Here is a 25,771-nt window from a genome sequence, read left to right as displayed (position 1 = left end):
TTATTTCTCCCAAGACAACCTAGAGGAGTGACAGGAGGGGACTGGGGCCTGAACCAGTATTTGCGAGGAGTTTGCTAGGTACTGGGTTTTACAGGTGGCACTTGTCCCCACCACAACCATGAAGGATACAGAGCATCTTCCTTCCCAATTGAGAAAGAGGAAATTGAGGCTCAGGAAGGTTAAATGATGTATTCAAGTTGACCCTAGAGAATAAGTGTTGGGGTGGCATTGGGCCCCAGGCCCACGAGACTTCCACATCTCCCCTCTTACCCCTGCCCTCCACTTCCCCTAACAGTGGAAGAAGAAGAAAGAGCAAGGGCTTTGCAGTCAGGAGACCTGGATTCAAAGCCCAACTCTGTCCTTTCTGAAGGGTGACCTTCTTCAATTCACTTCCCTTCTCTGAGCCTCAGTTTCAGGCAGGGCCAGAGGCCAGGAGCCAGCCAGGAGCCAGCCAAGAGCCAGGAGGATGAGGCAGCAGAAGGCAGAACTCAGTGGACAGGCAGGGGTCCAGCATGGGGAGGGCACCAAAGGTCCCAGGCTAGGAGAGGCCCCTTATCCTGTAAGCAGTGGCTCTGACATTCAACCTAGCATCTTCCCCAGTGGAGCTCCACCCTGGCTCAGGCCAAGGCCGGCGGGCACTTCTGAGTCTACCTGTCTGCATAGGGATCAGAGACCCATGTTCTCTGACAGAGACCTATTTCTCTGGTGCATGTCACAGCACCCAGTGTGGCTCCTGCCCAGTGTGAAGGTAAGGGAGGTGGCCACTTCTGCCAAGCTGCCTGTGTCTTCCTTCATTTTCCTTCTCCTCCAGATCCAGGATTCACTGAATTACCCAGGTTCCCTCTCCCCACATACACACCATAGCCACACACACACACACACACACAAACACACACATGCACACACACACTCAGGCACATATACACCCATGCACCACACACCAGTCATGCACACACACTATGCACACGTACACCCATTCACACATGCACACATGTACCGCAGCCATGCCCACATATCACAGCCATGCACACAAATACCACAGCCATGTACAAACACCCATGCACATATATACACACGTACACATGTACACACAGTCATGCACACACATCCATCCGCACACGTCCTGCATGCATGGACACACACTCATACACACACACACATCCATGCATACACATGCACACCTATGCACACACCCACGTACACATACACACAACACCCATGCACATACACACACAAACACACAAATCACCATAGCCTTCCTGCTTGGAAAACCAGCAGGAAGGAAAGAAAACAGGGAAGGAAGGTGGATTCTACCTCTCTCACTATCTGGGGGGTCTAGGCTGACTTCTTTCAGCTTGGGGGTAAGGAACAATTGAGAGAAACTGCAGATTCATTCAGTTGCTGTGCCAGGGCTTGTGAACCCATGTCCCAAAGGTACATGGAAACTCCTTAAGCTCTGTCTCCTGGGACTTTCCTGATAGGAGGCAGGGGACTGAGCTGAGGGCTGGAGAAAGCTTTGGCCTCCCCACCCCCAGCCCTCCTCCACCCTCCAGGCCGCAGTGAGGATTAAGTGAGATGATGAATGTGAAAGCACTCGGTAAATTGTAACGAGCGCTATGCAAATGTTAGCAGCTCTGACTGAGACAGCGTGGTGTGGGAGAGCCAAGCCTGGCTGCAGGCTTTGGAGTCCCGCTGGCCCTGATTCACAGCCAGGAGCCTGGGTTACTAAAGGTATAAAATTGGGGAAATCACGGAGACCTCGGTCTCTTCATCTGCAAAGTGGGGATGGTGATACCCAAAGTTAAAGGAGGCAACACTGTGAAGTCTCTCCGCTCCCTTAATGCCAAGCCTGGACTTTATTTCATCTAATTTCTTACCAAAGGTCTTCGCACATAGTAGATTCAACTTTTTTAAAATGTCCCTGGCATACACTTAGAACTCAATAAAGGTCAGTCTCCTTCCTTCCTTCCACACTTTTCTCTGAAACACCTCCTTCTCAAAGATGTGCCAGACTAAGGTTTCGTCATCTTTGACCCCCTTGCAAAGTATCAGAGAACCTTTCATACACATGCATGAGTCACCTGTGGTGCTGGTTTCAAATACAGATTCCTGAGCACCCTTGGAGAAATAGCAATTCAACTGATCTAGAATGGGGCCCAGGTATCTGCATTTTGAGCAAGTATTCTTCCTCCACTTGTGGCATCCCCATTTTCCCCCCAGTCTCGCATACCACTTCTCCACCCTGGTTTTAATGCAATCATGCACTTGCTGACACCCACCCAGTGAGAATTTCCCTCTAGATGCTTTGCAATAATTTCCTGCTCATTAGGGCAGGTGAGACAGCCTTAGAAGGCATATTGTCAGGTGGAAGTGAGAAACCTTGCTCCCCACAATGTCCTCCACCTGATTCTCCCTCCAGGGACCGGGTGAGTTGGGCAAGAACTAGAAGTGTTGGTTGGCAGGGCGGGGGGATTCAGTGAACTGGGGAATGAGACAGGAAATACCAGGGAATAAATACAGCAATAAAGGAACTTCGACTGGGAGCTACAGAGTGATTCTTATTGTTCAAATTATCTTTAAAACTTTTCATTTGAATCTGTTTAATAAGGGAAGGCTTACTCTAAGGAAGAGGTGTTTTTTTTTTTATTGTGACTTGGGAGCTGAATTGGAAATAACGTTGCAACAAAGATATTAAGAAGGGGATTAAACCAAACCACTGGTGGCCCATCTCTGCAGGCTCCCACAACCTGCGACACAGCTCCTGAAACCATAAAATTAAATTACAAAGGGGGACACGGGAAGTGGGACGTTAATCATGATTCATCTTTCTTCGCCACTCATGGCTCCTGGTGCTAAGCAGACATGGAAGGGCTATTCAGAAGGGCCCAAGGTTCCGGGTAGAACTCAAGCCTTGAAGCCACATCAGACTCATATCCCTGCTCTGCTTCCTCTGAGTTCGATGACCCTGGGCAAGTTGCTTAACCTCTCTGAGCCTCACCTTTCTCATCTATAAAATGGGAGTAATATTAACCATTTACTGGGAAGGTTGCTAAGAAAGTGAAATAAAGAGGAAAATTAAAATATAGAGCCTGGCACATACAAAGGTGCTCAAGAAAATATTAGTTCTGTTTTCTGCAGACTAAGACAGAAGGAGAAAAAACCTGTGATGTCTTGAGTTATTGATATTCTGTGCTTCCTCTGATAACCATGACCCCTTGCTTGGATCCTGGCTACCTCTGGGTGGTGGCAGTTTTATGGCTCATTCACCATTCCCTTCCTTATTTATTCATACCCACTGCATAGCCACCAAGTGCCAGGAACTCAGCTGGGCACTGGGGAGACAAAGATGAGTAAGACACAGACCTTGCCCTTAAGAAGCCCATAGTGCAGTAGCAGAAGAGGAATTGTTGCCACAAGGCAGCACACGATATGTGCCAGGTGCCCACCACCTCGTCAGAATCCCACACTGGAACTGGGCTGATAGCCCCGAGTAAGGGGCTGTGTCCTTCCCTCTGGCCAATGGTCAAGGAGAGAGCTGATTTTAAACTGACTCTTCCATTCTATCATCCTCAAAAGATCCATCCCACGTTGTTCTCAGTGCTAAGGAAGCATTTGTCTCTCATGATGACCCCTTCTGCTTTCTCCTAGAATACAACATGAGTTATGAAAACCGAATGCTATGATCTCCCTTTATGCCCTGGCTGCCAAGAATCTCAAACCAGATGCTGTCATCAGTTGAGTAGTTTCCCTTCAGCCTAAGTTTCCTGGCATATAAATCTCCTTGTCTCATATCAATCGTGTCCTGTCATTTTATCCATGATAATGACAATGATGACAGTGGAATGGTGATGATGATGATGAACATCAAGTCCTTCTCTTATTCCCAGTGCTGTGTGAGCTTTATATATATCGTTTCATTTGCTTCCATGGTAATCCCTTGAAATAGTTGTTCTGACTTTTCCCAGTTTTTCAGATGAGGAAAATAGGGCACAGAAACTTTGGGGAACTTGGTTACAGCTAGAAAGGGTGCTGTAACTCTAATCCACCTGTCTCCTTATTTTTTGTTATCTGGGCCACCTTAAATCACTTAGGAAAGAGGTGGAATATAGTTGTTTATTTCAATTAAAAAGAGGACCATTGAAAAAAGAGAAAGAAAAATGTTGAATGATGTGAGCAACAAATAATTCAGAGGACAACACACTTATTCTAGGTCCTTAAGGACGGCTAAGATTTAGATAGACAGAGATATGGGAGGACATTCCTGGTAGAGGAATAACATGAGCAAAGGCAAGGTGACATGCACCTGCTGGTAGCTCCTGTTGGTTTATAGAGCAAGTACAGGAGACCAGCAAGACATGCATCCAGAGATGGAGGCAGGGCCACTACAGAGACCCCTGAAAACCAGGCCCAAGGGGCCAGAGGACAGGGGGAGCCATGAGAGATATCTGAGCAGTGCTGCTGACCTGCTTCAGAAGATGAAATTGGCGAAGGGTGGAGGGCATCCTGGAAGGAAAGGCACCAAATGCAGTGAGAAGAGATGTGGTGAGGGTGGCAGAGGAGAGATGAGCAGGGAGGCAAGGCGCCAAAGGCCATCGTGAAGGGGGACTGCTAGGACATGTGGCAGGCTGAAGGAGGGAAGGGCCAGTGTCTGCTAGCACTAGTTCACTTGACAAACAAGAACGGGGGTGCATCAGTGTCAATGGGACTAGGGTGTTGAGACTCAGCATTGGGAAGCTCAAGAGAGGGAAAGGCTGGGTGCAGTGGCTCACACCTGTATCCCAGCACTTTGAGAGGCCAAGGCAGATGGATCCCCAGAGATCAGGAGTCCGAGACCAGCCTGACGAATATGGTGAAACCCTGTCTCTACTAAAAATACAAAAATTAGCTGGACATGGAGATGCATGCCTGTAATCCCAGCTACTTGGGAGGCTGAGGCAGGAGAATTGCTTGAACCTGGGAGATGGAGGTTGCAGTGAGCCAAGATCACGCCACTGCACTCCAGCCTGGGTGACAGAGCAAGACTCCATCTAAAAAATAAAAATAAATTTAAAAATAAAATAAAATAAGGAGAGAGGGAGACACTTTGCTTAAGGGTTGGGTCTCAGAGCAAAGGGTTCCAACTTGTGGCCACGGGTTCTGAAATCATTTCCAAATACTGAGAGATGTGAGGATGTGTTTCAGACAAAAAGCTGCACAGCTTTTTTCAGATTTTAAGAGGTATTGACCCTCCAAGAAGGAGAAAACTACCAGGATAGACCTCCAAAAAATCTTCAGAGCTGGCTTCAAAAAAAATAGTCTGAGACACCAGGCCGCTGAAGTTTTCATGTCTGAGTCTTGTCTTTATCACTCCATACACCAGGTTAAGCTTTTTAAAGAATAATGCCAAAAAAAAAAAAAAAAAAAAAAAAAAAAAAAAAAAAAAAAAAGGCTATGTGTTCCAAGCAACTTTTCCAGAGAAGTCGGGTTCATCCAATTGTTTAAATAACAGTAGCACAAATAGTTGTTTGTTGGGAGAGCAATTCAAGCAAGGAAGCCCAGTAGGTTCCCAAATATCACTTGCTCACCAGCATGGAGAACTGGCCAATGGAAGCCAACAGTGAAAGTTTACCAAAATAAGTGCAAAAAAGCCTTCTTCCTTCTTGCAACAAATAGCCCCAGAAAGCTGCCAATCAATAAACCACTTCTATTTTTTAAAAAATGCTTAAACAGATTTCTTTTATTTCAGTAGATTTATCTCCCTACCTGAGTCTGCCTTGGAATAATGCCCACCAAAGCCTTTCCACTCTGCAGACCAGGTTTATTATGATGGGTAAATGGGAAAGTCTTGGGTGCTGACAGAGGGCCTGGAAGCATCCAGGGAAGCCAACCACACCCAGCAAGCTGGAACCACCTTCCCCTGGTCACTAACACATGCTACACTTCGCTCCCATGGAACTTCTCATCTTTCCCTGCACCTGCTGCTGGGCTGTTTCTTGTAGGCGGTTCTTTCTCTCTTCTCAAGACCTAGCTAAGGGACACAACTATGGAAACCTTTGCAGTTATTAATCATGACATTCCTGCTCCCAGGAGATTATACCCACATCTTTCATCACACAGTGCAGGGGTCTCATCTGTTGCTGCTTCAGCTTGCTTCCCTGAGAGGAAGACTTCCCTAAGTACCAAGCCCGGTCCAGTGGTCAAGCACCATGTTCAGTCATGCTCAGTGTGCTTCCATGGCACTGGCAATTCATCATCAGAACACTTACTATATGTGTTGCGATCTGCCTTTTGCAAGATGTTGAAGGTTCATAAAGGAGGTCAGTGACTGTCCCCAACTTTTCCACCATTGTATTTTTTTTTCAAACATTTCAGTAATAGGTGAATACTAATTTTTTTTTTTTTTTTTTTTTTTTTTTTTTTTTGTGAGACAGAGTTTTGTTCTTGTTACCCAGACTGGAGTGCAATGGCACGATCTCGGCTCACTGCAACCTCCGCCTCCTGGGTTCCATCAATTCTCCTGCGTTAGCCTCCTGAGTAGCTGGGATTACAGGCACCTGCCAACATACCCAGCTAATTTTTGTATTTTTAGTAGAGACAGGGTTTTACCATGTTGGCTAGGCTGGTCTCAAACTCCTGACCTCAAGTAATCCACCCACCTCGGCCTCCCAAAGTGCTGGGATTACAGGCATGAGCCACCACACCCCGCAATATTTGTTGAATGTCATTGTCGTCCGACGTATCTGTGTTCATCCAACCCACTAGACGGGGAGCTCTTTGAGGAAAGGGCTTCTGTTCTACTTATCTCTGCATCCCTGGGACCCATCATATAGCCTGGTACTGAGAAGCCAATTGCGTTTGTTGAATGAATTCATGAATGAAGAATGAACAAATGTCATTCTGTAGTTAGGGCAATGGAGTCAACAGCAAATCCAAAGACCTCATTCTGAGGCTTTGAAGTTTTAGAGATTAGGGGAATGAATGAATAAGTAATCCTTGAATAAGTGGCTTGCCACAATTCTCTAAGCCCATACTTAAGACTAATTAGATTTTGGAGTTAAATCAGCACTAGACAGAACTATTGATTTCTCCCCCAAAACCTGTCGCTCCCATTTCTTCCCCACCTTTGTAAATGGCACACTGTCTAACCAGGGGCTCAAGCTTGGAATACATAGCCTCTTTTATTGTCATTATTATTTTAAAAGCTTGAAACTTGGTGATGGGAGTAATAAAGACAAGACTCAGACATGGAACTCAGGCTGATGTTTTAGACTAGAAACTAGCTCTGGAGATCTTTGGAGTCTAATACTCTTATCTAGTGTTTTCTCCTCTTGGAGGGGTCAATACCTCTTTGAAAATCTGAGGAAAGCTTCTGTACATCCTTTTGCCTGAAAGACATCCTCACATCTCTCAGCATTTGGGGAATGATTTCAGAGACCCCATGGGCCACAGGTTGGAATCCTTTCCACTGAAGCCCTACACTCCCCACCTTGAGTTTCCCAGTGTTGGGTCTCAACATCCCAGTCACATTGATACTGACGCAGGCCGCCATCCTTGTTTGTCAAGTGAACTAGTGCATGAAACAGAGCGTGAGCCTCAATGTCTCTGTTTGTGTACCCAAATCCTCAGTAGGTCCATTGGCTCATCTTAAAACACACATTGGCACACATTGAATCCTCCACTTTTTCCATCCCTACTGCAGTCACTCCTACCCAGCCACTGCCACCATTAGGCCTCCCCTGGACTCTGACAGTATCTTCCCAGAGGCCTCCCACTTCATCTCTCACATACTTACAAACTGTCTCCACACAGAAGTTGGACAGAGATTCAAACGTTAGTGAATATGTTCTTGTTACACCCCTTCCTAAAAACCTGCAAAAGTGTTCCATAACATGTGGAATAAAATCCAAACTCCCCGCAGTGATCCTCCAGGCCTCCCGAGGCCTTGCCTGCCTGTCTCTGTTATACTTATACCGTGGCCATGTCCCCACCCCTCCTGACTCTCTAGTCTCACTGTCCCTCTCTAGGCTCACTCCCACCTCACAGTCTTTGCATTTGCTCTTCCTTTTGTCTTTGTTTTGAGACAGGGTCTCACTCTGTCACTCAGGCTGGAGTGCAGTAGTGCAATCTTGGCTCATTGCAGCCTTGACCTCCCTGAGCTCAAGTGTTCCTCCCGCCTCACCCTCCCGAATAGCTAGAACTACAGGTGTGTGCCACCATGCTCAGCTAATTTTTGTATTTTTTGTAGAGATGAGGTCTCGCCACATTGCCCAGACTGGTCTCGAACTCCTGGTCTCAAGCGTTCTGCCCACCTCAGCCTCCCAAAGTGTTGGAATTGCAGGCCTTAGCCACCACGCCTGACCATTGCTCTTCATTTTGTCCAGACACTCTTCCCAGAACTTCCTTTGACTGGCTCCTTCTTAGAACCCAGGTCTCAGCCCTGATAATCACATCTCCTCAGAGAAGCCTTCCTTGACACCTGGCCTAAAGGAGCTCTTCCTATTACTTCACTCTGCTTTATTTCCATCATCACACTTGTCACCGAAATTATCTTGCTTATTTTTATGTGTTTCTTATGGGTTTCCTCCACCTGGAATACCATTCTCTTCACATTCCGAAGTTATCAGTTTTTGTATTTACATGCTTCTTTTTTCTCCTGTACTGGAATGTGAGCTCTAGGAAGACAGAGATTAATGGAGTTCACAGCTCCATTCCCCCTAGTTTTTCACACAGTTCTAGCATATAGTAGATGTTTAACAAATATTTGTTAACTCAATAATTGAGTGAATGAATTAATACATTGAAAATGTGTCCATAGAGTGAAAGTCGGCTTGGGGAAAAAGAGTGTAGTGTTGGTCGTTGTTAACAGGAACCGGAATGCAGACAGGGAGGATCCAATCTACATGGATTGGATCACCCCGGATTACTGTACTTGACTTTCAAAGTTACACTGCCACAAGGACCAACTGTGTGGACAGGAAACTAACCAAGTTGGCACGTGGGGAGAAACATAGAAAACCAGAGGTGATTAGCTTATAGAGACAAAAACATTCTGGAAGGAATGTTGTTGCTGTCTCGCTGTCTTTCACTATCTAAAGGGGTATTGAAAGAAAAAGGAAATAGCTTTGGCTTGGAGTACTAAGGGCAGAATCCAGATCAATGGGAATTAGTTTGATAGAGACATACTTCAGTGATAGAAAGCAAATGGTGTTTTGAGGGGGTTCATAGCAAGGGAAGGGGCAGCAAAGGGAAATGGTAAGCTTCCCATCTGAGAAACTGTACAAGTGGTACAAGTGCACCATTTGGCAGAGACACTAAGGAGGGCATTCAATCAGCAGAAGATGACCTCAAAAATCTCTTTCAAATTTGAAATATCTGGGTTCCTATGATATATAGGTACAGAGTCAAGAAAAACAAATTCTGGCCAAAAAGAGTTCTAGAATGCACGTACCTATCTACCCCAATAAAAGAAAACACCACCAAAACTGGGTCTACAAATTAAGCAGCAGAAAGACTAGCTGAGAGATGTCTTGTGCACCTGAAGGCATTCTAGAAACAATAAGAACAGCTTTCTGGCTTTTCACTCTGTGTGTGATCATTCAGAACATGGGACTCCCAAATATTTTGACTATTCAAAGATGCCTCAGATTCTAAGAGAGGACAGCCCACATTAATGCCTCAGGGCCAAGGTGGTCTTGGGTTTCATTTCTGAAACTCTACCACTTCCTAACTATGGGACCTTGGGCAAAGAAATTAAACCCTCCAAACCTCAACCACATTATCTGTAAAAGGAATTTCACTTACAAATGGAGGGGTGGAGGTAGCAATTGAAACCAGAATGGCACAATGTGATAATTATCAAAACTCAGTGATAGACACATAGATATTCACCATATTATTCTACGTGTTTGAAAATCTGCATAATAAAAAGTAAAAAGAGATGGAAAGTTCAAAAGAGTACCTACCTCATACAATAATTGTAGAGCTTAAAGAAATGATCACATCTGAATTGCAGGGAATTTTTACAAATCTGAATTATTACCATAGATGTTTAAATATCCCATTTAATCATTCCAACAACCCTACAAAATGTGTAGTATTAATCTCCATTTGGCAGATGAGGAAACCAAAGTTTAGCTAAATTAAACCATAACAAATTCTTCAAATATCATGGGGCTGAAATGGAATCTGAAACCAGAGTTTTCTGACTCCACCAGCACACCGCCTTTATTTTAAGAATAGCTGACCCAGCCATCCCACTACTGGGTATATACCCAAAGGATTATAAAATTACTCTACTGACAAAGACCACATGCAGCACGTAATGTTTATTGCAGCACAATTCACAATAGCAAAGACTATGAATCAACCCACGATGTCCATCTGTAACAGACTGATTAAGAAAATGTGGCACATATACACCATGGAATACTATGCAGCCATAAAAAAGGATGAGTTTGCGTCCTTTTAGGGAACATGGATGCAGCTGGAAACCATCAATCTAGCAAACCATCACAAGAAGAGAAACAAACCCACCGCATGTTCTCACTCATAGGTGGAACTGACATGAGATCACTTGGACTCGAGAAGGGCGAACATCACACACCGGGGGCCTATCATGGGGAGGGGGAGGGGGAGGGATTGCAATGGGAGTTATACATGATATAAATGATGAAATTGATGGGTGCTGACGAGTTGATGGTGCAGCACACCAACATGGCACAAATATACATATGTAATAAACCTGCACCGTTATGCCACATGTACCCTAGAACTTAAAGTATAATAAAAAAAATAATAATAATAATAATAAAAAAGAATAGCTGATTGTGTTCTATTTTGTTGACAATTAGGATATCATTTATTCATCTAAGTCAGTGGTTTCCTATCTCTTTTCTCAATAGCAGAAACGTATTTTTCAAATTCAGCCCTTCTCAGAACTCCAGTAAGTAAAACTGATAAAAGCTAAACAGCTCTGGCTGAAATGGATTTTGGGGCCCAGCAACCAGCCCATTTGATTCCATGGTACCCCTGAAGCACCTTGAGGTATATGGAGCATAGTGTGAAACCCCAGATTGAAGCCGTCAACAACAACAACAACAACTACAACAACAAATCTCAACCTGAAGAAGTACATGTTAAGGGCAGCCTGATTTGTATAATGCATCTTTCATTTCCCTGTCTCCCATCACATCGGATCCTCATTATCAACTCTGAGGTGGACAAGGCAGTGCATATCATCCTCAATTTGCAAATGAGGAAATAAAGGCCAAATGGAGTTAAGCAGCTGGCCAAAGGTGCACCAGTTCAATTTTCAGCCAAGTGCAGACTGGAAGTAGAGTCTGTCTCCATTAACTCCGTGTGACCTGGCAAAGAGGGTGCCATCTACTGGAAATTGCTACTGACCCTGGGTCCACGAAGTGGACAATCAGCTCCTTGGCCACTGAGAGCTGAGCACAGCCCCATGGGCCCTCCTGCCAAGGCCCTGTCCCGGAGCAGATGGCAATGAGCAGGGGAGAAGGGCTCAGTGCCACTGAAGGGCCTGACAGCAGGATTTTGGCTGTAGATAGGCCATTCCTGTCTGAGCCATGTCGTGCTGAGCACAGGGCAGGGAGGCAGGACTAGCCAAAGTACCTTCCACCTTCATCTGCAGTAAGTAAATGAGCCCACAGAGGGACAGCAGGTAGTGCAGAGGTGGGTGTCAGTTACACTTTGCGTTTCTTCTTAGCTCTTGCTTTGGCATCCCTGAAACCTGAGGCAGCTGATAAATGCCTGAATGGCTCCCCAACTCCAGAGCATCTCTGAACTGAGCTGTAGCATGTGTTGGAGCAGGCAACACTTAATTATCGGTTAGTCTTTAATTAGCTCTTAATTATTAACACTTAATCCATCTGTAAAATGGGGACACTAATACCTGCCTCATAGGGACTCTGGGAGCATTAATTAAGTTTACAGTCCACTTTGAAGATGCAAAATGTGAAATAAGTGCTCAACAGTGGTATTAATAACCACAGCAGATTTACTTTCTTTTCCTAATGAGGTCCCTTTTTCCTCTCTGCTCCTTCCTTTCCTTTCGAATATCTATCCCCAACAATATCTGCCCAACTTTGCCCTGATGGAGAAACACTTAGCTCTGTGTTTCCCAGACACAGGATTTCCCATCCAGGAAACGGGCTATTTACAGCCATCTTCCCGCACTTTAATTTTCTATTATGTCCTCTGAATATGTCAGTGCCTTCCCAGTAAATATTTTGATGTGTGCTCTTGCAGCAGCTTCTGTGGAGGCTGAATGGGACAGCTGCTCCCTGTATTAGGGAATTCCAGATGTGATTTAAAACCATCAGTCTCATCCATGTGAATGCCTAGCCTTTAGGTGGGCGAGGGAAAGGATCTTCTAATTGCTTCTGGGGAAAGCCACAAGCCATATAATCCTTAGCCTTGGCTAGGGTGGTTTTTCAAGGACCTCAGATTCACATGTGTTTAGGATGAGAGATGTCTGCTTAGCAGGCTAGTGAAGAGGCAGCCTGAAATATAGCCCTAATCTGGCTCTTCACCCACGAAACATCAGAACCTTGGTCAGCTCTTCTATAACGCTTGGACAAAGGACCATGGAAGGGTCAATATACAGCCTTTAGGGTTTCAGCAGCCTCAACGGTGGGCCAGAACATTCCCCTAGAAGGTCAGACTTCGTCTCCTCCCTCCTCCCTTTCTGCCAATGGAATAGGGGGGTACTCACTCTTCTCCAAAGCTGAGCTCATTGCCTCTTAGAGTTCCAGCCACGGGGACAGAGAGCTGCTCCATGGAGGTCCAGGGCTGTGAGGCTTCAGGCAGGCCTTGAACTCTCTTCCAGATTTCATGGCAAGTCTTGTCTAGGCTGTCTTGGGGTGTGTCCTGGTGGATCCAGATGTATCTGGGGAATGGGCCCAGGGCGCAGGGGCGCTTGGCCACCAGGGCCAAGGATGAAGGAAGCCCATTCCCACTGGCCATCCTCCTCCGCTCTTTCTGGAAGCCCCTCTGTCCACCCGGGGCTAGAAGACATCCACCACCACTCCTCATTCACCAGAAAGGGAGATGAGGATGGGTCTTGGCAGAAGTGGGTCAGTTCTGTCTGGCTGTCGCTCCCGCAAGGTGGTTACGTTCAGAGGCCTTCGATTTGTGTAGGAGGGGTGGGTGGAGGACAGTTTTCTTTTGGGAAGGGGAGGGCTTATTTTGATTTGCTTTTATTTGCTCTTTCCTGACTTTTGCCGCCCTCCCCCTCTCCCTTAGAAGAAAATATTTAAAAGTCAACAAAAACCAGTAGCTTAGGAACAGTGGAATGCCCCGGAGCTCAGGAACCAGGCGCCTGGGCAGGCAGAATGACATCTGGGAACAGCTGGAGGGGGAGGGCTGGCTCTCCCCACAGTCCCTGGCACTGACCCCTTGCGACGCCGCCGTGGCAACTTGCGGCGCCTGGGCTCAGCCCATGCTGGCCCGCTAAGACATGCGGAGAACTGGGTGCCGGCCAGACACCATGGTAGGCACCCGGGGGGCGGGGCCCCTCAGGAAACGCTCGCCTGGGCGTTCCCAGGGAGCCCCTCGCACAGCGAGCGCCAACGGCCCGGTCCCCGCCGCCGGCCCAGTTCTTGCTTTACTCTCGCCCTACCCCACCTGCTCCCGGTCTCCCGCTGCTGCTCTGCCGCCCCGGGAAAGAAGGGACGCGGCGTGTGTGGATGGGCCCACAGCCCTCAGTCCCGGCCCCCAGCAGACCCCTGCCCCGGCCGCGCCGCGCCGCGGGGTGGGCACCGGGAAGGGCCCAGCAGCTCAAGAGCGCGCTGACTCCGCAAGGCAGGCTGGGCCGGGCGGCTCCCACCAATTTGCCCTGCCAGTGGCTCCCACACCCTCGCCGTCGTCGAGCGGGGGAATTCTTTCTGTGGGTTTCAAACGCAACGGCTTGGTGCGCGGGACGCCCTGGGTTCGGAGCCCAAGACCCGCCGGTGGGGTGGGTGGGGGTGGGGCCCAAAGGACCCCAGAGCGCTTCCGGGGATCAGAAGTCAAAGCCAAACGCGCCGCCGCCCCACTTCACCGCTCCACACAAACCTCAGCTCCTGCCTGGGGGCCCCCCTCATCCTCGATTTTAATCCTAACTGCCATTTTATGGGGCGCTTGCCCTGTGCCAAGCGCTGCGCTCACATTCAATCCTATTAAAGCTCGTGAAATTAGTACCACTTTTTATTATCGTTCTAAATGGGAGGAAAGCGAATCTCAAAGTCATAAATGATAGTGTCCAAGGCCCACTAAGAAAAGGGGAGCTGAGATTCAGACCCCAGCACTCTAGGCCTGATCTAGCCCTTGAGTACTGAGACTGCTTCAGAAGGTGGGCAGGAGCAGGGGTAGGAGGTCCGAGGTGCTGGGAGAAGGGCTAAGTTAGCTGTTTACTGATCAACAGGCCCCTACCCTCACTGAAGCGGCTTCATTCAACTGGGCACTGACACAGTACCTCCGCTGAGGGAGACTTTCTGGTCCCAAGAGTCAGGGGGTTGTTTCTTTAATAATACTCCTGAAAAGGAAGAGCAAGAGGGTGGAGAAGGAAGAAAGAAGAATGGACACAAGTAGAAGAAGATGGCAGTCTATAAATGCAGGGCTGGGTTGAATCCTGACACTCACTTCCCCGCTGGGTGACCCTAAGAACTTTCTGAACTTCTCCTATCCCCATTCATAATTCCCCCAGTACTGATGCAACCCCTCCTTTGTGCCTGATGAGTTGCTGGGCACTGAAGAAGCATAAGGGTGGGCAAAAGTGGCATGGTCCCTGCTCTCATGGAGCCTGTATACTAGCGAGGAGAGATCGATGCAAACTAGCCAAGCGAGTAAAGCAGCAATAATTACAGATGCAATGGGGCTCTGACGGAAAATAACTATTAGGTTGGTGCAAAAGTAACTGCCGTTTTTGCCATCACTTGCAATGGCAAAAACTACAATGACTTTTGCACCAACCCAATAACAAAGTGAGGCATTGGGGAGAAGAGGGGAGGCAACATTCCATGGTGGTCCAGGCCCACCTCTTTGAGGAGGTAAATTTGAGAAGGATGAGAGGAATTCCTTTTCTGGAAAATGGTGTTCATAAATTATGAGGATCATGTTTCTGGCATATAGTAAGCACCCAAAAAATGTGTTGGATGAATTAATGGTATACTGTATGTAAAGTGCCTGTTATATGGTAGGTGCCCAATACACAACCCTGCTCTTTACAGAGGGGCTGAGTTCCTGGAAATGTTGACTCTAAATTTTGAAATCTGAGCTTCATTCTCCTTAGATTTTCATTACAAAATTGAAGATGTGTTCCTTTGGGGAAAATTCCGAGGGCCTCGACCGAATAAAATTATAGTTAAGAATGTAGAAAACCTTTTAAAATAGTGTATTTAAAGGAAAAGTGATCATTTCTGATGAAATATTAATAGTTCTGAAAATGTCACTCAGTGTTTGTGCTGCTTGGCATTTGGTTGGCTAACACCTAAGCTTAGAGCAGAACGCCAACGACCCTGCACTGCCCAGGCCCCAGGATTCTGGAAAGTTAGCCAGCTCACTCTCTCTTCCTGTTCCCTCGCCCCCTCAGCAGGAGACCAGGCAACAGGGGCTAAATCAGAAAGGACTGAAAAAGAAAAAAATCAAACGCAGCAGGGATAGGGAACAAAGATAGAGCATGTTTTTAGAGCGCACAGATGAGATTTCTAGAAAATTCCGCAAAAATCGTAAGTGATGTACTTAGAAATAGCATAAAGCTATGTCCATATGGTAGCCACTAGCCACATGGGGTTGTTTTAATTTTAATTTTATTTTAATATAAATTAAATGAAACACTCAACTCCTCATTTGCATTAGCCACATATTATGTGCTCAGGAGCCACATACGGCTAGTGGCTACCATACTGGACAGCATAGGGAATATTTCCTATCATTAAATACATATACTCGGGAACCAGAGTCCCTGGGTTCAGATTCTGAGTTCACGTTTTCTGGCAATGTAGGCTTGGGCAAGTTCCTCTGTGCCTTGGTGTATTGGTTTGGGAAGGCTGCCATAATGAAGTCCACAGGCTGTGTGGCTTAAACAACAGAACTTTATTTCCTTGCCATTCTAGAGGCTAGAAGGCCAAGATCAAGATGTTGGCATGGTTAGTTTCATTCTGAGGTCTCTCTCCCTGGCTTGCAGTTGGCTGTCTTCTCCCTGTCCTCACATGGTCTTCCCTGTATATCTGTCCCCATCCTAATGGCTCCTTTAAAAGACACCAGTCACATTAGATTAGGATATACCCTAATGGCTTTTTTGTTTGTTTTTGTTTTTTAATCTTAACTACCTCTTTAAAGGACTCATCGCCAAATACAGTCACATTCTGAGGTATTTGGGTTTAGGATTGCAGCATATAATTCAGCCCATAACACTTGATTTCCTAGTCTGTAAAATGGGATGATAATAAAGAATACTTGCTTTGTAGAATTACTATAGATATTCTATTATTCACCAATTGCTTAACACATGGAAAGTCCCTCAAACAACAACTGGCAGATAAACGTGTATAGTCGTTTGCTTGTTGATTACACTGAAATGCATGCCTTTGGAGTTTCTGAATAGCAGATTTGGTGTTTTGTGTAGGTAGGGAGAATTTTGTTGTACTGGGGAAGTTGTTCTGTGATGGAGAGATGAATTCACATAATCACTTACTCTTTTCCAGGCTTTATTCAGTTTTTAGCACCCATCATGGGTCAAAATTGTGCAAGACACAGGGATTAGAGATGATGAAAAAGATGTCTACCTAGACAGAATCACCTAGTGAAGGAGGCAGGGGTAAAGCATTCCATAAGTGCCTGGTGCAGAGCAGTGTGATGTAAACTGACTTATTCCAGTTTCCATCCAGCATGGAGTTATGTTCCTCCAACACATGTATCTATGCCCAGCACTGTCTGAGGTGCTGAAGATAGGGTAATGAAGAAGATGAGCTTGGTCTCTGTCTTTTTTAGAGTTTGAAGTGAAGCATTTAATGGTCATGGACACCATTTCATCTGTGAATTATTTTTAGCTTGGAAAACTTCTTGAACTCCCCCTGACTAGCTACATTACCCTGGGCAGGTTGGTTTAACCTCAATGTCTCCATTTGCTCATCTATGAAACAGAGACAATAAAATACCGACCTCATAGACCTGTTTTATGATAATGAAATAATACATGTAAAGTGCTTATAATAGCTTGGCTAATGTGTGTATCCAATGAATGTTGGCTATCACTATTTAGAATTCTGGGATTCTTAACTTTTCTCTGTGGAACCAGGAAGGCCTAAGGAAGAGGCAATTCTCCTTACCTCCCATCCAGTCAAAGCCTCTCGTCACCTGGCTTTCATCTCTGACACAAACATGGCTTGGCTGGAAAACTCAGGAACATGGGAATGTCCTAGGCTCTTTTACAATCATCATATAGTCCCTAACGCTGCTTACTCTTGTAGGTCCTTTTAGGTTCCTCATCTAACATATTTTAAACACACCCACCTCTCACCGTAAAATAACTTTTGGCTATAGAAGAAAATTGAAAGGATTTTGCCATTTTGCTTTTGAAAGTTTTGGCCATGAGTAATTTATTTAATTTGTGATGGGCTGTGATTTCTCACCAATCTTAGTGCCTACTCGAGAAATCTTGTGCAGTGAGAAAACTCCAACCTACAAATTGTTACCAAATGCAATGAAATTTTTATGACTACTAAATCCAACAGTTAATGAAGTTGACATAACGTTATACTCTGCATTTAATTAAATATTTACTGATTTCCATGTGGCAGTTTTCTTCTTTGTATTGTGGGACTAATCATAAAATGTTTAGGACTCAAAGATTTTTGTAGGTCCCCTAAAATCCAGAGGGACCCCCATTCCCATGCGAATAAGGTTCAATGGGTCAAACTGCCAGAGGCAGGATCCATGCATAGGGGTATCCCAGGCAAATATCTTGGGGATTTAGCCATCAGAGCTAAAGGAAGGGGAGGTTGCAGCCATATTTCATGGGAATGGGCCTCCCCCTCATGTTGTCTCAGCAATAGGACAGGGCTGCAGAGCAGCCAGCCATTTCTAGGACTTTGGAAAGGAACCTTGAATATTCTGTAAGCAAAGCTGTGACTCTGTGGCTTCTCTCTCCTGGCAACACCATCAGTGATCTCTGCCATTTCTTGGGGGTGTATTCCTTATTATTGCCTCATTCCTGGCCCACAGGAGAGGAGGCAGTTAAGAGTTTGGGTGGTGGTAGCTGACACACTTGAATTGGAATTCCTGCTCTACTACTTGATAAAGGTGGCTTTGTATATGCTGAACTTCTCTGACATATCTTCATCTGCAAAGTGGTAAAAACAATAGGTTTGGGGTAGGGAGAAGGTTTAAATATGGAAATGCATGTGAACTTCTCAACATGGTGCCTGGCTTATGGTAAGCTCTTAATAAAAAGAAATGTATAATTATGATTATCACTAACTATTATTATTGACAGCCTAGCAATGTAAAAATGGCAGCCTATGAGATCTGCACTTAAAGTTAGGGAAAAAGAAGGTCATAGATGACAGAAGAAAAGAATATGGTGGTGGCAGTAGTGGTGCAGTGAGGTAGCAACAAAGTCAGAATTCAGCTGGCTTTCTTCCTGCTTTGATCTTTCTGCCAGACCCCAGTAGTGATAGGTACACCAAGGATTCCTGGCCAGGCCCTTTATGGGAAACCCTTCAGCTAGAAGCTTTGTATTGTGCCCTTCCTTCCATAGCTTCCAAGTCGGGACATTGGTCACTAAAATGCATTCACTTAAGACTTCTTCTACCTTACTGCTGAGATGATTTGAGGCAGCCTTTCAGATTAAAAAGTACAAACTACACCATCAAAGAATAAAGGAAGAACTGACTCCATCTAAAGAAAAGCAGAAACAGTTGCTACTTTCCAGCACCTGAATTGGTCTGGCCGCATGGAGGTAATAAGGCAATAAAACTGGGTATCCTTATTTGTCAGCTGAAGCAAAAATGGAAACACGTCGAGTGGCAGAGTTTTTATTTTCTGACAGCAGAAAATACACATCTTCATCTGCAGATACAAAATGTTTCCAGGAAATAACCCCAAGCATGAATTTATCATGAATCCTTGTATAAAGGACACTGAGTGACATAGTGGGCAATATACGCAATTCTGTTTTCATAAAAGACAGAGATGCTGTTAGGTTCGTCAGTTTCTCACATCAGGGTTCTCTGAAAACAGCATAACATTAAATCATAACTCAGTGAAGGCATTTCTTTAAGGAACTCAAATAATGAAGTCTAGAAGAGACACCTTTGGGTCCATTCCACAAACATTACTGAGCACCTACTTAACCATTCATTCATCCATCCACCCATCCATCTCTTTATCCATTCATTCAGCAAAAATTCCCCGAATGTCCACCATGTACCAGGCACTCTGAATGGCACTGACAAATACTGCTTGTAAGAACTGTCAACCTGGACTGAATTTTGAAGGGCAAATAGGAGAAGGCTAGTCACGGAAGGAGGAGGGGAGCTTTCTAGGCAAAGAGAACAAAACACAGAAGGACTCAGGGGAAAGGGGAGAGAAAGCATGGCTGATTGCAAGAGTGCAAGGGTATCAGAATGGCTAGAGCTTGGGGATTTGGGAGGAGGGAGATCTGAGGCTAGAGGAGCTGGCAGGGACAGATGATGGAGGCTCTTGTAGGGAGGGTCTAGCAGGGAGCTTGGATTTTACTCTGCAGGCCATGGGGGAAAGTCCGGAGAAGACAGAGGAGCTGTGAAATCAGGTGAGTGTTTTAAAAAGATAGCTGGTGGCAGAGAGGAAGACGCATTGAATAGGGCTAGAGCAGAGATGGGCATCTGTTACTCAGTTGTTGTAAGTAACCTGAAACACAGCCATTGTGGACTCTGCTTAGAATCTGGGAGGTATCTAGGAGGCAGAATCTGGAGGGCTCTGTGATGGCTTGATGTTGGGACTGGGCAAGATGGGAGTCCAGGATAAATAGGTTTCTGGCTCAGGATCTGGGTGAATGTGGAAACTGTTTTCTGAATTGGGGAGCTGTGCAGAGAGGCAGGCTGGATGGAGAATTAGAATTGAATAAGCCCAGGTCTGAGCAGGCTGTGGAGGAAGTGGTGGGGTGGGGCTCCTATGAGACATCTGAGGAGAGAGAATATCAGATACAATACAGACCCTGGGACTTGGGAGAAAAGAGGTTTCCGTCCTAGGATTTGCCCACCCATCAGCAGGGACATATAAGAAAACCAGCAATTATGGAGAGACTGTTGAGTCAGAAGAGAGGTCTATTTCCACCCCCACACCCTTCCTTGGTACCCTGTGAGTGCTGCAGATTTACACACTGTGTCCTCCCTCCCTGAGCTGGTCCACTCTGTGCTTTCTTCCTGGAAAGTGCTGGTTCTCACCTGCCCTTCCAGTAGGCTGAGCTAGGAGCCCTTCTTGTTTCCATCACACGCTATATCTCTTCTGGAGTAATCAGTCATGCTTTGCTATTTAACTCTCTTCTCAATAAACTATCAACCCCCTGAGGACACGGGCCATGGGAATGTCCTATTCTTCTTTATGTTTGTTTCCTCAGCACCTAGCACAGACTCTGACATGCAGCTCAGTGTGGCATGAACAAACAAATGAAAGAGTACGTGAAGAGTAAGTGAATGACTACATAGGATACTATGCAAAAAACGAGGAAGCCTGTATATGAGTATTGCTAGCTGCTGGAACAAACTCCAATATTTCAATGGCTTAACACTCTGTTTTGTCACTGGCATGAGCTGTTTTCCCTTACACACAAACGAAGAATTTTCTCCAAGAATGTCAGAATTTGGTGACCACAGCACGTGGTAGCACTAGAGGAACGGCCTAGGCTGTGGGCCCCTTCTCACTTCTCCCTCCTCATTTCAGAAGCCCATAGCCTCACCTTGGTGTGGTCTGGGCTTTTTCCTCATGAAGCCCCTCTGTTGCCACTTCTTGGGCAGCAGATCACTGCCACCTCTGTGGCGATAGCCTCACCCTTGGGAGGTACTCGCTTTGGCTTGATCATGCTCATGATTTTAAAATTGTGCCCCAGTTGGGATCCCAAGCTTTTCCTCTGAGCCCATCTTTGTCCTGTAGCCCTTCTCTGCAGCCCTGCCTGCCCCTTGGCCTCTGTTTCTGCCCTCACATTGCTAGAATCTCCCATTTGCTCACTCTCTCTCCTTTGGCTTCAGAAGGCTTTTTTGATCTTTTCCTGGGTCAGAATGAAAATTTCAGGGCATCAGGTCTACAGCTCCTCCTTGCATGAGGCAGAGTTCTCCAGAGCATAAGGCTTTGTATTCTTTCTAAATCAAACTCTGATTTCATGTGGATATTAGGCTTATCTTGGCTAGTCACTAGACTGCATTGGGCTTTTTTGCAATGTGATACTGTAAAGACACCTCAACCCACGGCTGCCTGTTGTTCATAGGGAGAATGGGAGGGGGAGGCAGGGAGCCAGCACCGGGGGCTGGGCTGAGACCCACACTCTCCTAGGCTAGATGGGAGTGGGCTGTTGTGTCTGACTCCTGCCTCTCCATTGCCCTGCAGATGTTTCCAGGGTCCCCATCTCTGCCTTTGCCCCCATGTTTCCTCGCTCAGACCATCGCACTAGTCTTCCAAGTGGTACCCTTTCCCTTCTTACCCTTTCCTCACAGAGAAGCTAGAGTGTATGTCAGGCCACATCACTTGGCTTCTCTTTCCCAGAAATGAAAACCTACCTTTCGTATTCAGAGCTGTCTACTTTTCGCTAAAGGAGCCATGCTGTACACAGAAAATAAATGTAAACAGATATCTCTTTACATATATTTTCTGACTGTCAAGCATCTCTCTCCTCCCTCCATCTGAAAAGTCATCTCCTCCTGTTATAGGATGAATTGTGTGCCCCCCACCCAAATTCATGGGTTGAAGTCCTAATCCCTAGTACTTCAGGATGTGACCTTATTTTGAGTTAAGAGTCTTTAAAAAGTCAATTAAGTTAAAATGAGGTCATTGGGTTGGGCCTGAATCCAGTATGACTGGTGTCCTTATTAGAAGAAGTTTGGACACAGATATGTACCGTGGGAACACATGTGAAGACACAGGGAGAAGAAGGCAGACATCTACAAGCCAGAGATAGAAGCCTCAGAGGGAACCAACCGTGTTGACACCTTGATCTTGGACTTCCAGCCTCCAGAATTGTGAGGCAATACATTCCTGTTGTTTAAGTCACAAGGTCTATGGTACTTTGTTGTGGCAGCAGCCCTAGCAAATTAATACACCTTCTATTTCTCACTGGCTAAGAATAAAATGCAAACTCCTCGCCATCCACTAATAGACCCTATGTGATCTGCCCCACTCCCCATCTCCCATTGCTTACCTCGATCCAGCCCCATCTTTCTCCTCCTAGCCTGCTTCCCTTTTTACAGCCTTGCCTGTGCTCACTATACCAAAAGCTCTTTCCCCAACTTTGCATGGCTATCTTGCTTAATTCTATTATTACATTAATTAATTAATTAATAGACAGAGTCTGGCTCTGACACCCAGGCTGGAGTCCTGTGGTGCGATCATGGCTCACCGCAGCCTTGAACAGCTGGGCTCAAATGATCCTCTGGCTTCAGCTTCCTGAGCATCTTGCTTAATTTTAGATCCCAACTTTCCACCGTTGCCATCTCAGAGAGGCCTTCCGAGACCATCTCTTTAAAGCACGTCACTGTATTGTTTCTTCTAGCACCATAAACTTTCCTTTTGTAGCATCCTTAATTAGTAACTTTATGTGTATTTGTGTACATATTTCCTGCATTCATCAAGTCAGGGACTGTTCACTACGTGTATACTCATTGTCTAGCACAGCACCTGGACACATAATGATGCTCAATAAATATTTGTTGAGTAAATGAATCTTCACCTTTTTAAGGTCTTTATCCATGTCTCAGGTTCCAGCCCAAATCCTACTTTCCTTCTTAAATTAGCCTTCTGATCCCCCAAGTCCAAGAAAAGCTCACTGTCTTGACATGCCTCTTGGTAGCATGCCAGTTCTTCAGTCATGGTGATAATCGCTGTCTGATGGTATCAGTTACATCAGTTATGTGTGGGTTTCCACCTCTGGCCTGCATCCTCCCAAAGGAGGACCACACCCTGTGCATCTCTGCATGGCCCACAGCACAGCCTGGCTCAGGGCCCCAGAGCACCCGAGGTAAATGCACGTGGACCCAAATAGATCAGAGAGCAGGAATGGCGGAGAATGTGAGTAACCTGGCCTTTTACAGGGATAAAATAGGTGCCCCTGCCCTCCACAGCACCCAGGGAGAAGGATGACAAACACTCCTTTTGCCTGGGAAGGTTTTGGGGGTAAATCTCATCTGCCTGTTGTAGCCACAGAGCAAAGTTCTGGAGCTGAGAAGAGGGTAAGAGAAAGCCCATTGGCCTGCAGCCCTAGAATTACAGAGCAGCCCAGACTCTCTTCTGCCCAGCTGTGGGCTTCACAGGAGGCCTGGGCATCTCTGCCAGTTCCTTTCTCTGGAGGAGAACCCCGCCTCCAAGAGAGGGGTAAAGTCGGAGTTTAGAAGCCAGGAGCCCACCCCCAGGCAAGCGCAGCTAACAGCCCCCAAGGCCACCACCACCACTCACTCCCAGCATAGTCAGTCCCTTCCTCCTCTCCAGGGCTGGTGGGAAGGCTGAGCCCTCTCTTTCGGGGGCTGAGTCTGGACAATGGGAAGGGAGAAGCCCCCTCCCCGCTGCCCCAGGGATATAAAGCAGGCCTTTCACTGAGGAGTTCTGGCTGCTTCGGTTGGTTCTTGGCACCCAGCAAGGCGGCGTCAGGAGGGGCGGGCAAGCAAGCGTGTTGGGGGGGGGGCCGGGCCGGCGATTCTGAGGAGGTTCGCCCGCCCAGGGCCACCGGGCTGGCTCCCCAGCTGTGGGATGAGCTCATGCAGGGAAACCGGAACAACTTGGGGTAGGGGGGAGGGAGGAAGAGTGGCATCTAGGAGGCTGCGAAAGCGTGGCTCTGGGGAGGAAGTTTTTCATGGGGAGTAGGGACAAGCCTCCACTCCTCCAGCCCTGCCCCCGCCCGCCAATTCATATCAACTCCACAGCCCCTCTTCACACCCTTCCTTGGATGGAAAGTCCTGGCCACGCGGACAGCCGGCGAACTTGGGTCGCCAACCACCCCCAGCCTGGGTCGCCATCCCTATAGTCCCTCTCCACACGCTTCCCCGGAAATTCTCAGGCCCCACCGCCCGCCGGCCACTGCCCCCTTGGCCACACAGATGCCAACGCTCCGTTTTGGCCAAAACGGGCTGCGCCTAAGCCCGGAGCACAGCTTCTCTGGGGTGCGTCGACAAAGCGGGTGGGGGCGCCCAACGCAGGTGCCTTTCCACTGCACGCGCCAGCAGGAGCCTCCTCTCCGGGTCTTGCCCCTCCCAGTTTCCTCCAGCCTCCCTCCATGAAGCGTCTCTTCCCTCTCGCCGAGAGTTTGGCGTAGACAGCGAAAGAGCCATCGTGACTGGCGGAGAAGCCTGGAGTAGACAGACAGAGACGGCGACCGAGTCGGGTGGGGGATGGTGTGGGGACGGACGCTGAGCCCTTGGGGCCTGGAAGCCGCGGCTACTGGGGAGGGGTGGGGAGTGGCTCACGCCCTTGGGAAGAACTCTCTTGGTTTGGGGCCTTGGCTGGGAGGAGGAGGGGGAGAGGAAGAAATAGGGTCCGATTATTTAAATTTGGGGATAAATTGCACTAGTAACTCTCGCACCGTCCTTTCACCAATCTCACTCCCCACCCCCAACTCCCGTGCACACAGGGACTGCCTCTGCCATCCTGAGGTTTTTGTCTTAGGGTAGGAGTGGGACCGCACTAGGTCAAATGAACAGGTCCCCTCTCTCCCCGCCACACACAACCCCGCTCCACCGCCCTCCAATTCTTAACCCTGCGTCTGTCTACGCACACACGCACCTCTCCTGGGATGGGGTAGAAGGCTATTGTGAAAGAGGCTCATAAGCATCGCCCCCGGCCCCAGATTGCAAGTTCAAAGCCACCAGCCAAGATCAGCTCTTAAGAACCAAGACTCGGGGAACCGCGTCCTTCTTTGGTTACCTTTTCCCAGACAGGATTCCAATTTCCAAACGTGGAAGAGGCGTGTGTGTATGTGCCTGTGTGTGTGAGTGCGTGTGTCTATGTCACTGTGTATGTGTGTGGAGAGGGGGATGTATTAATGGGTGATCTTATAAATGAAAACGGGAGGACTGAACTTAAAAGAAACTGGTCAATTGCAAAACAAACAAGGATAAACAACCCTTTAGATGTAATTTGTGGTTTATCTGGAGGTGGAGGTGGCGCTGAAGAGGAACCCCCGCCCCCCAATATTTTTTCCTTAGCTGCGCCTCCACCCCCAGCATTTGGAGCGGCTGAGAAGCGGCTCCGGAGTGATTAATCCGGGGATAATTCACCCCCCCGCCCCCCGGCGCGAACCCCGCGAAGCGGGATTGGAGCGAGTCATTTCCGAGAGCGCAGCGCGCCTCTCCCCGGCCGGGCGGACACTTGGTTCATTCCAGCCGCAGAAGCTCCGGGCTCCCGCGTACCGGGATTTTTTCCGAGCAGAAAAAAGCTCCAGAGCTCTCCTGACCTCCTTTCTCCTCGCCGGCGAGCGGAGACTCTCCCTCGGCGCTGCCGGCCGCGCCATGCCGCGCTCGCGGGGACTGGAGCTGGGGCGCTGCGGCTGCCCCGCGGGGAGGGCTCGCGGCGAAGCAGGGATTTCGGCGCTCGAGCCGGGCGCCGGGAGCCTCTGGGG

At 47.4% G+C, this 25,771-nt stretch overlaps 2 protein-coding genes across 2 annotated transcripts in view; one reads left to right on the top strand and one right to left on the bottom strand.

The window, feature by feature from the left end:
• CUNH1orf94 (chromosome unknown C1orf94 homolog) overlaps positions 1-13,945 on the bottom strand; it is a 43,107-nt gene extending 29,162 nt beyond the window's left edge. The window contains exon 1 of the mRNA XM_017884564.1: positions 12,713-13,945. Coding sequence (XP_017740053.1) covers positions 12,713-13,032 — 320 coding nt within the window. The 5' untranslated portion in view covers positions 13,033-13,945. The remainder of the gene's footprint in view (positions 1-12,712) is intronic.
• The window catches only part of CSMD2 (CUB and Sushi multiple domains 2), a gene marked incomplete at its 3' end in the record, with an annotated part of 670,449 nt that continues 657,731 nt past the window's right edge, over positions 13,054-25,771 (top strand). Inside the window, 2 exon segments of the mRNA XM_017884421.1 lie at positions 13,054-13,069; positions 13,349-13,489. Of these exon segments, the coding sequence (XP_017739910.1) occupies positions 13,054-13,069; positions 13,349-13,489 (157 nt within the window).

Source organism: Rhinopithecus bieti, unplaced genomic scaffold, assembly GCF_001698545.2.
Source record: "Rhinopithecus bieti isolate Rb0 unplaced genomic scaffold, ASM169854v2 scaffold_13029, whole genome shotgun sequence".
NCBI lineage: Eukaryota > Metazoa > Chordata > Mammalia > Primates > Cercopithecidae > Rhinopithecus > Rhinopithecus bieti.
Note: the sequence above shows the minus strand (reverse complement) of the source record. Positions and strands in the feature narration are given on the sequence as shown.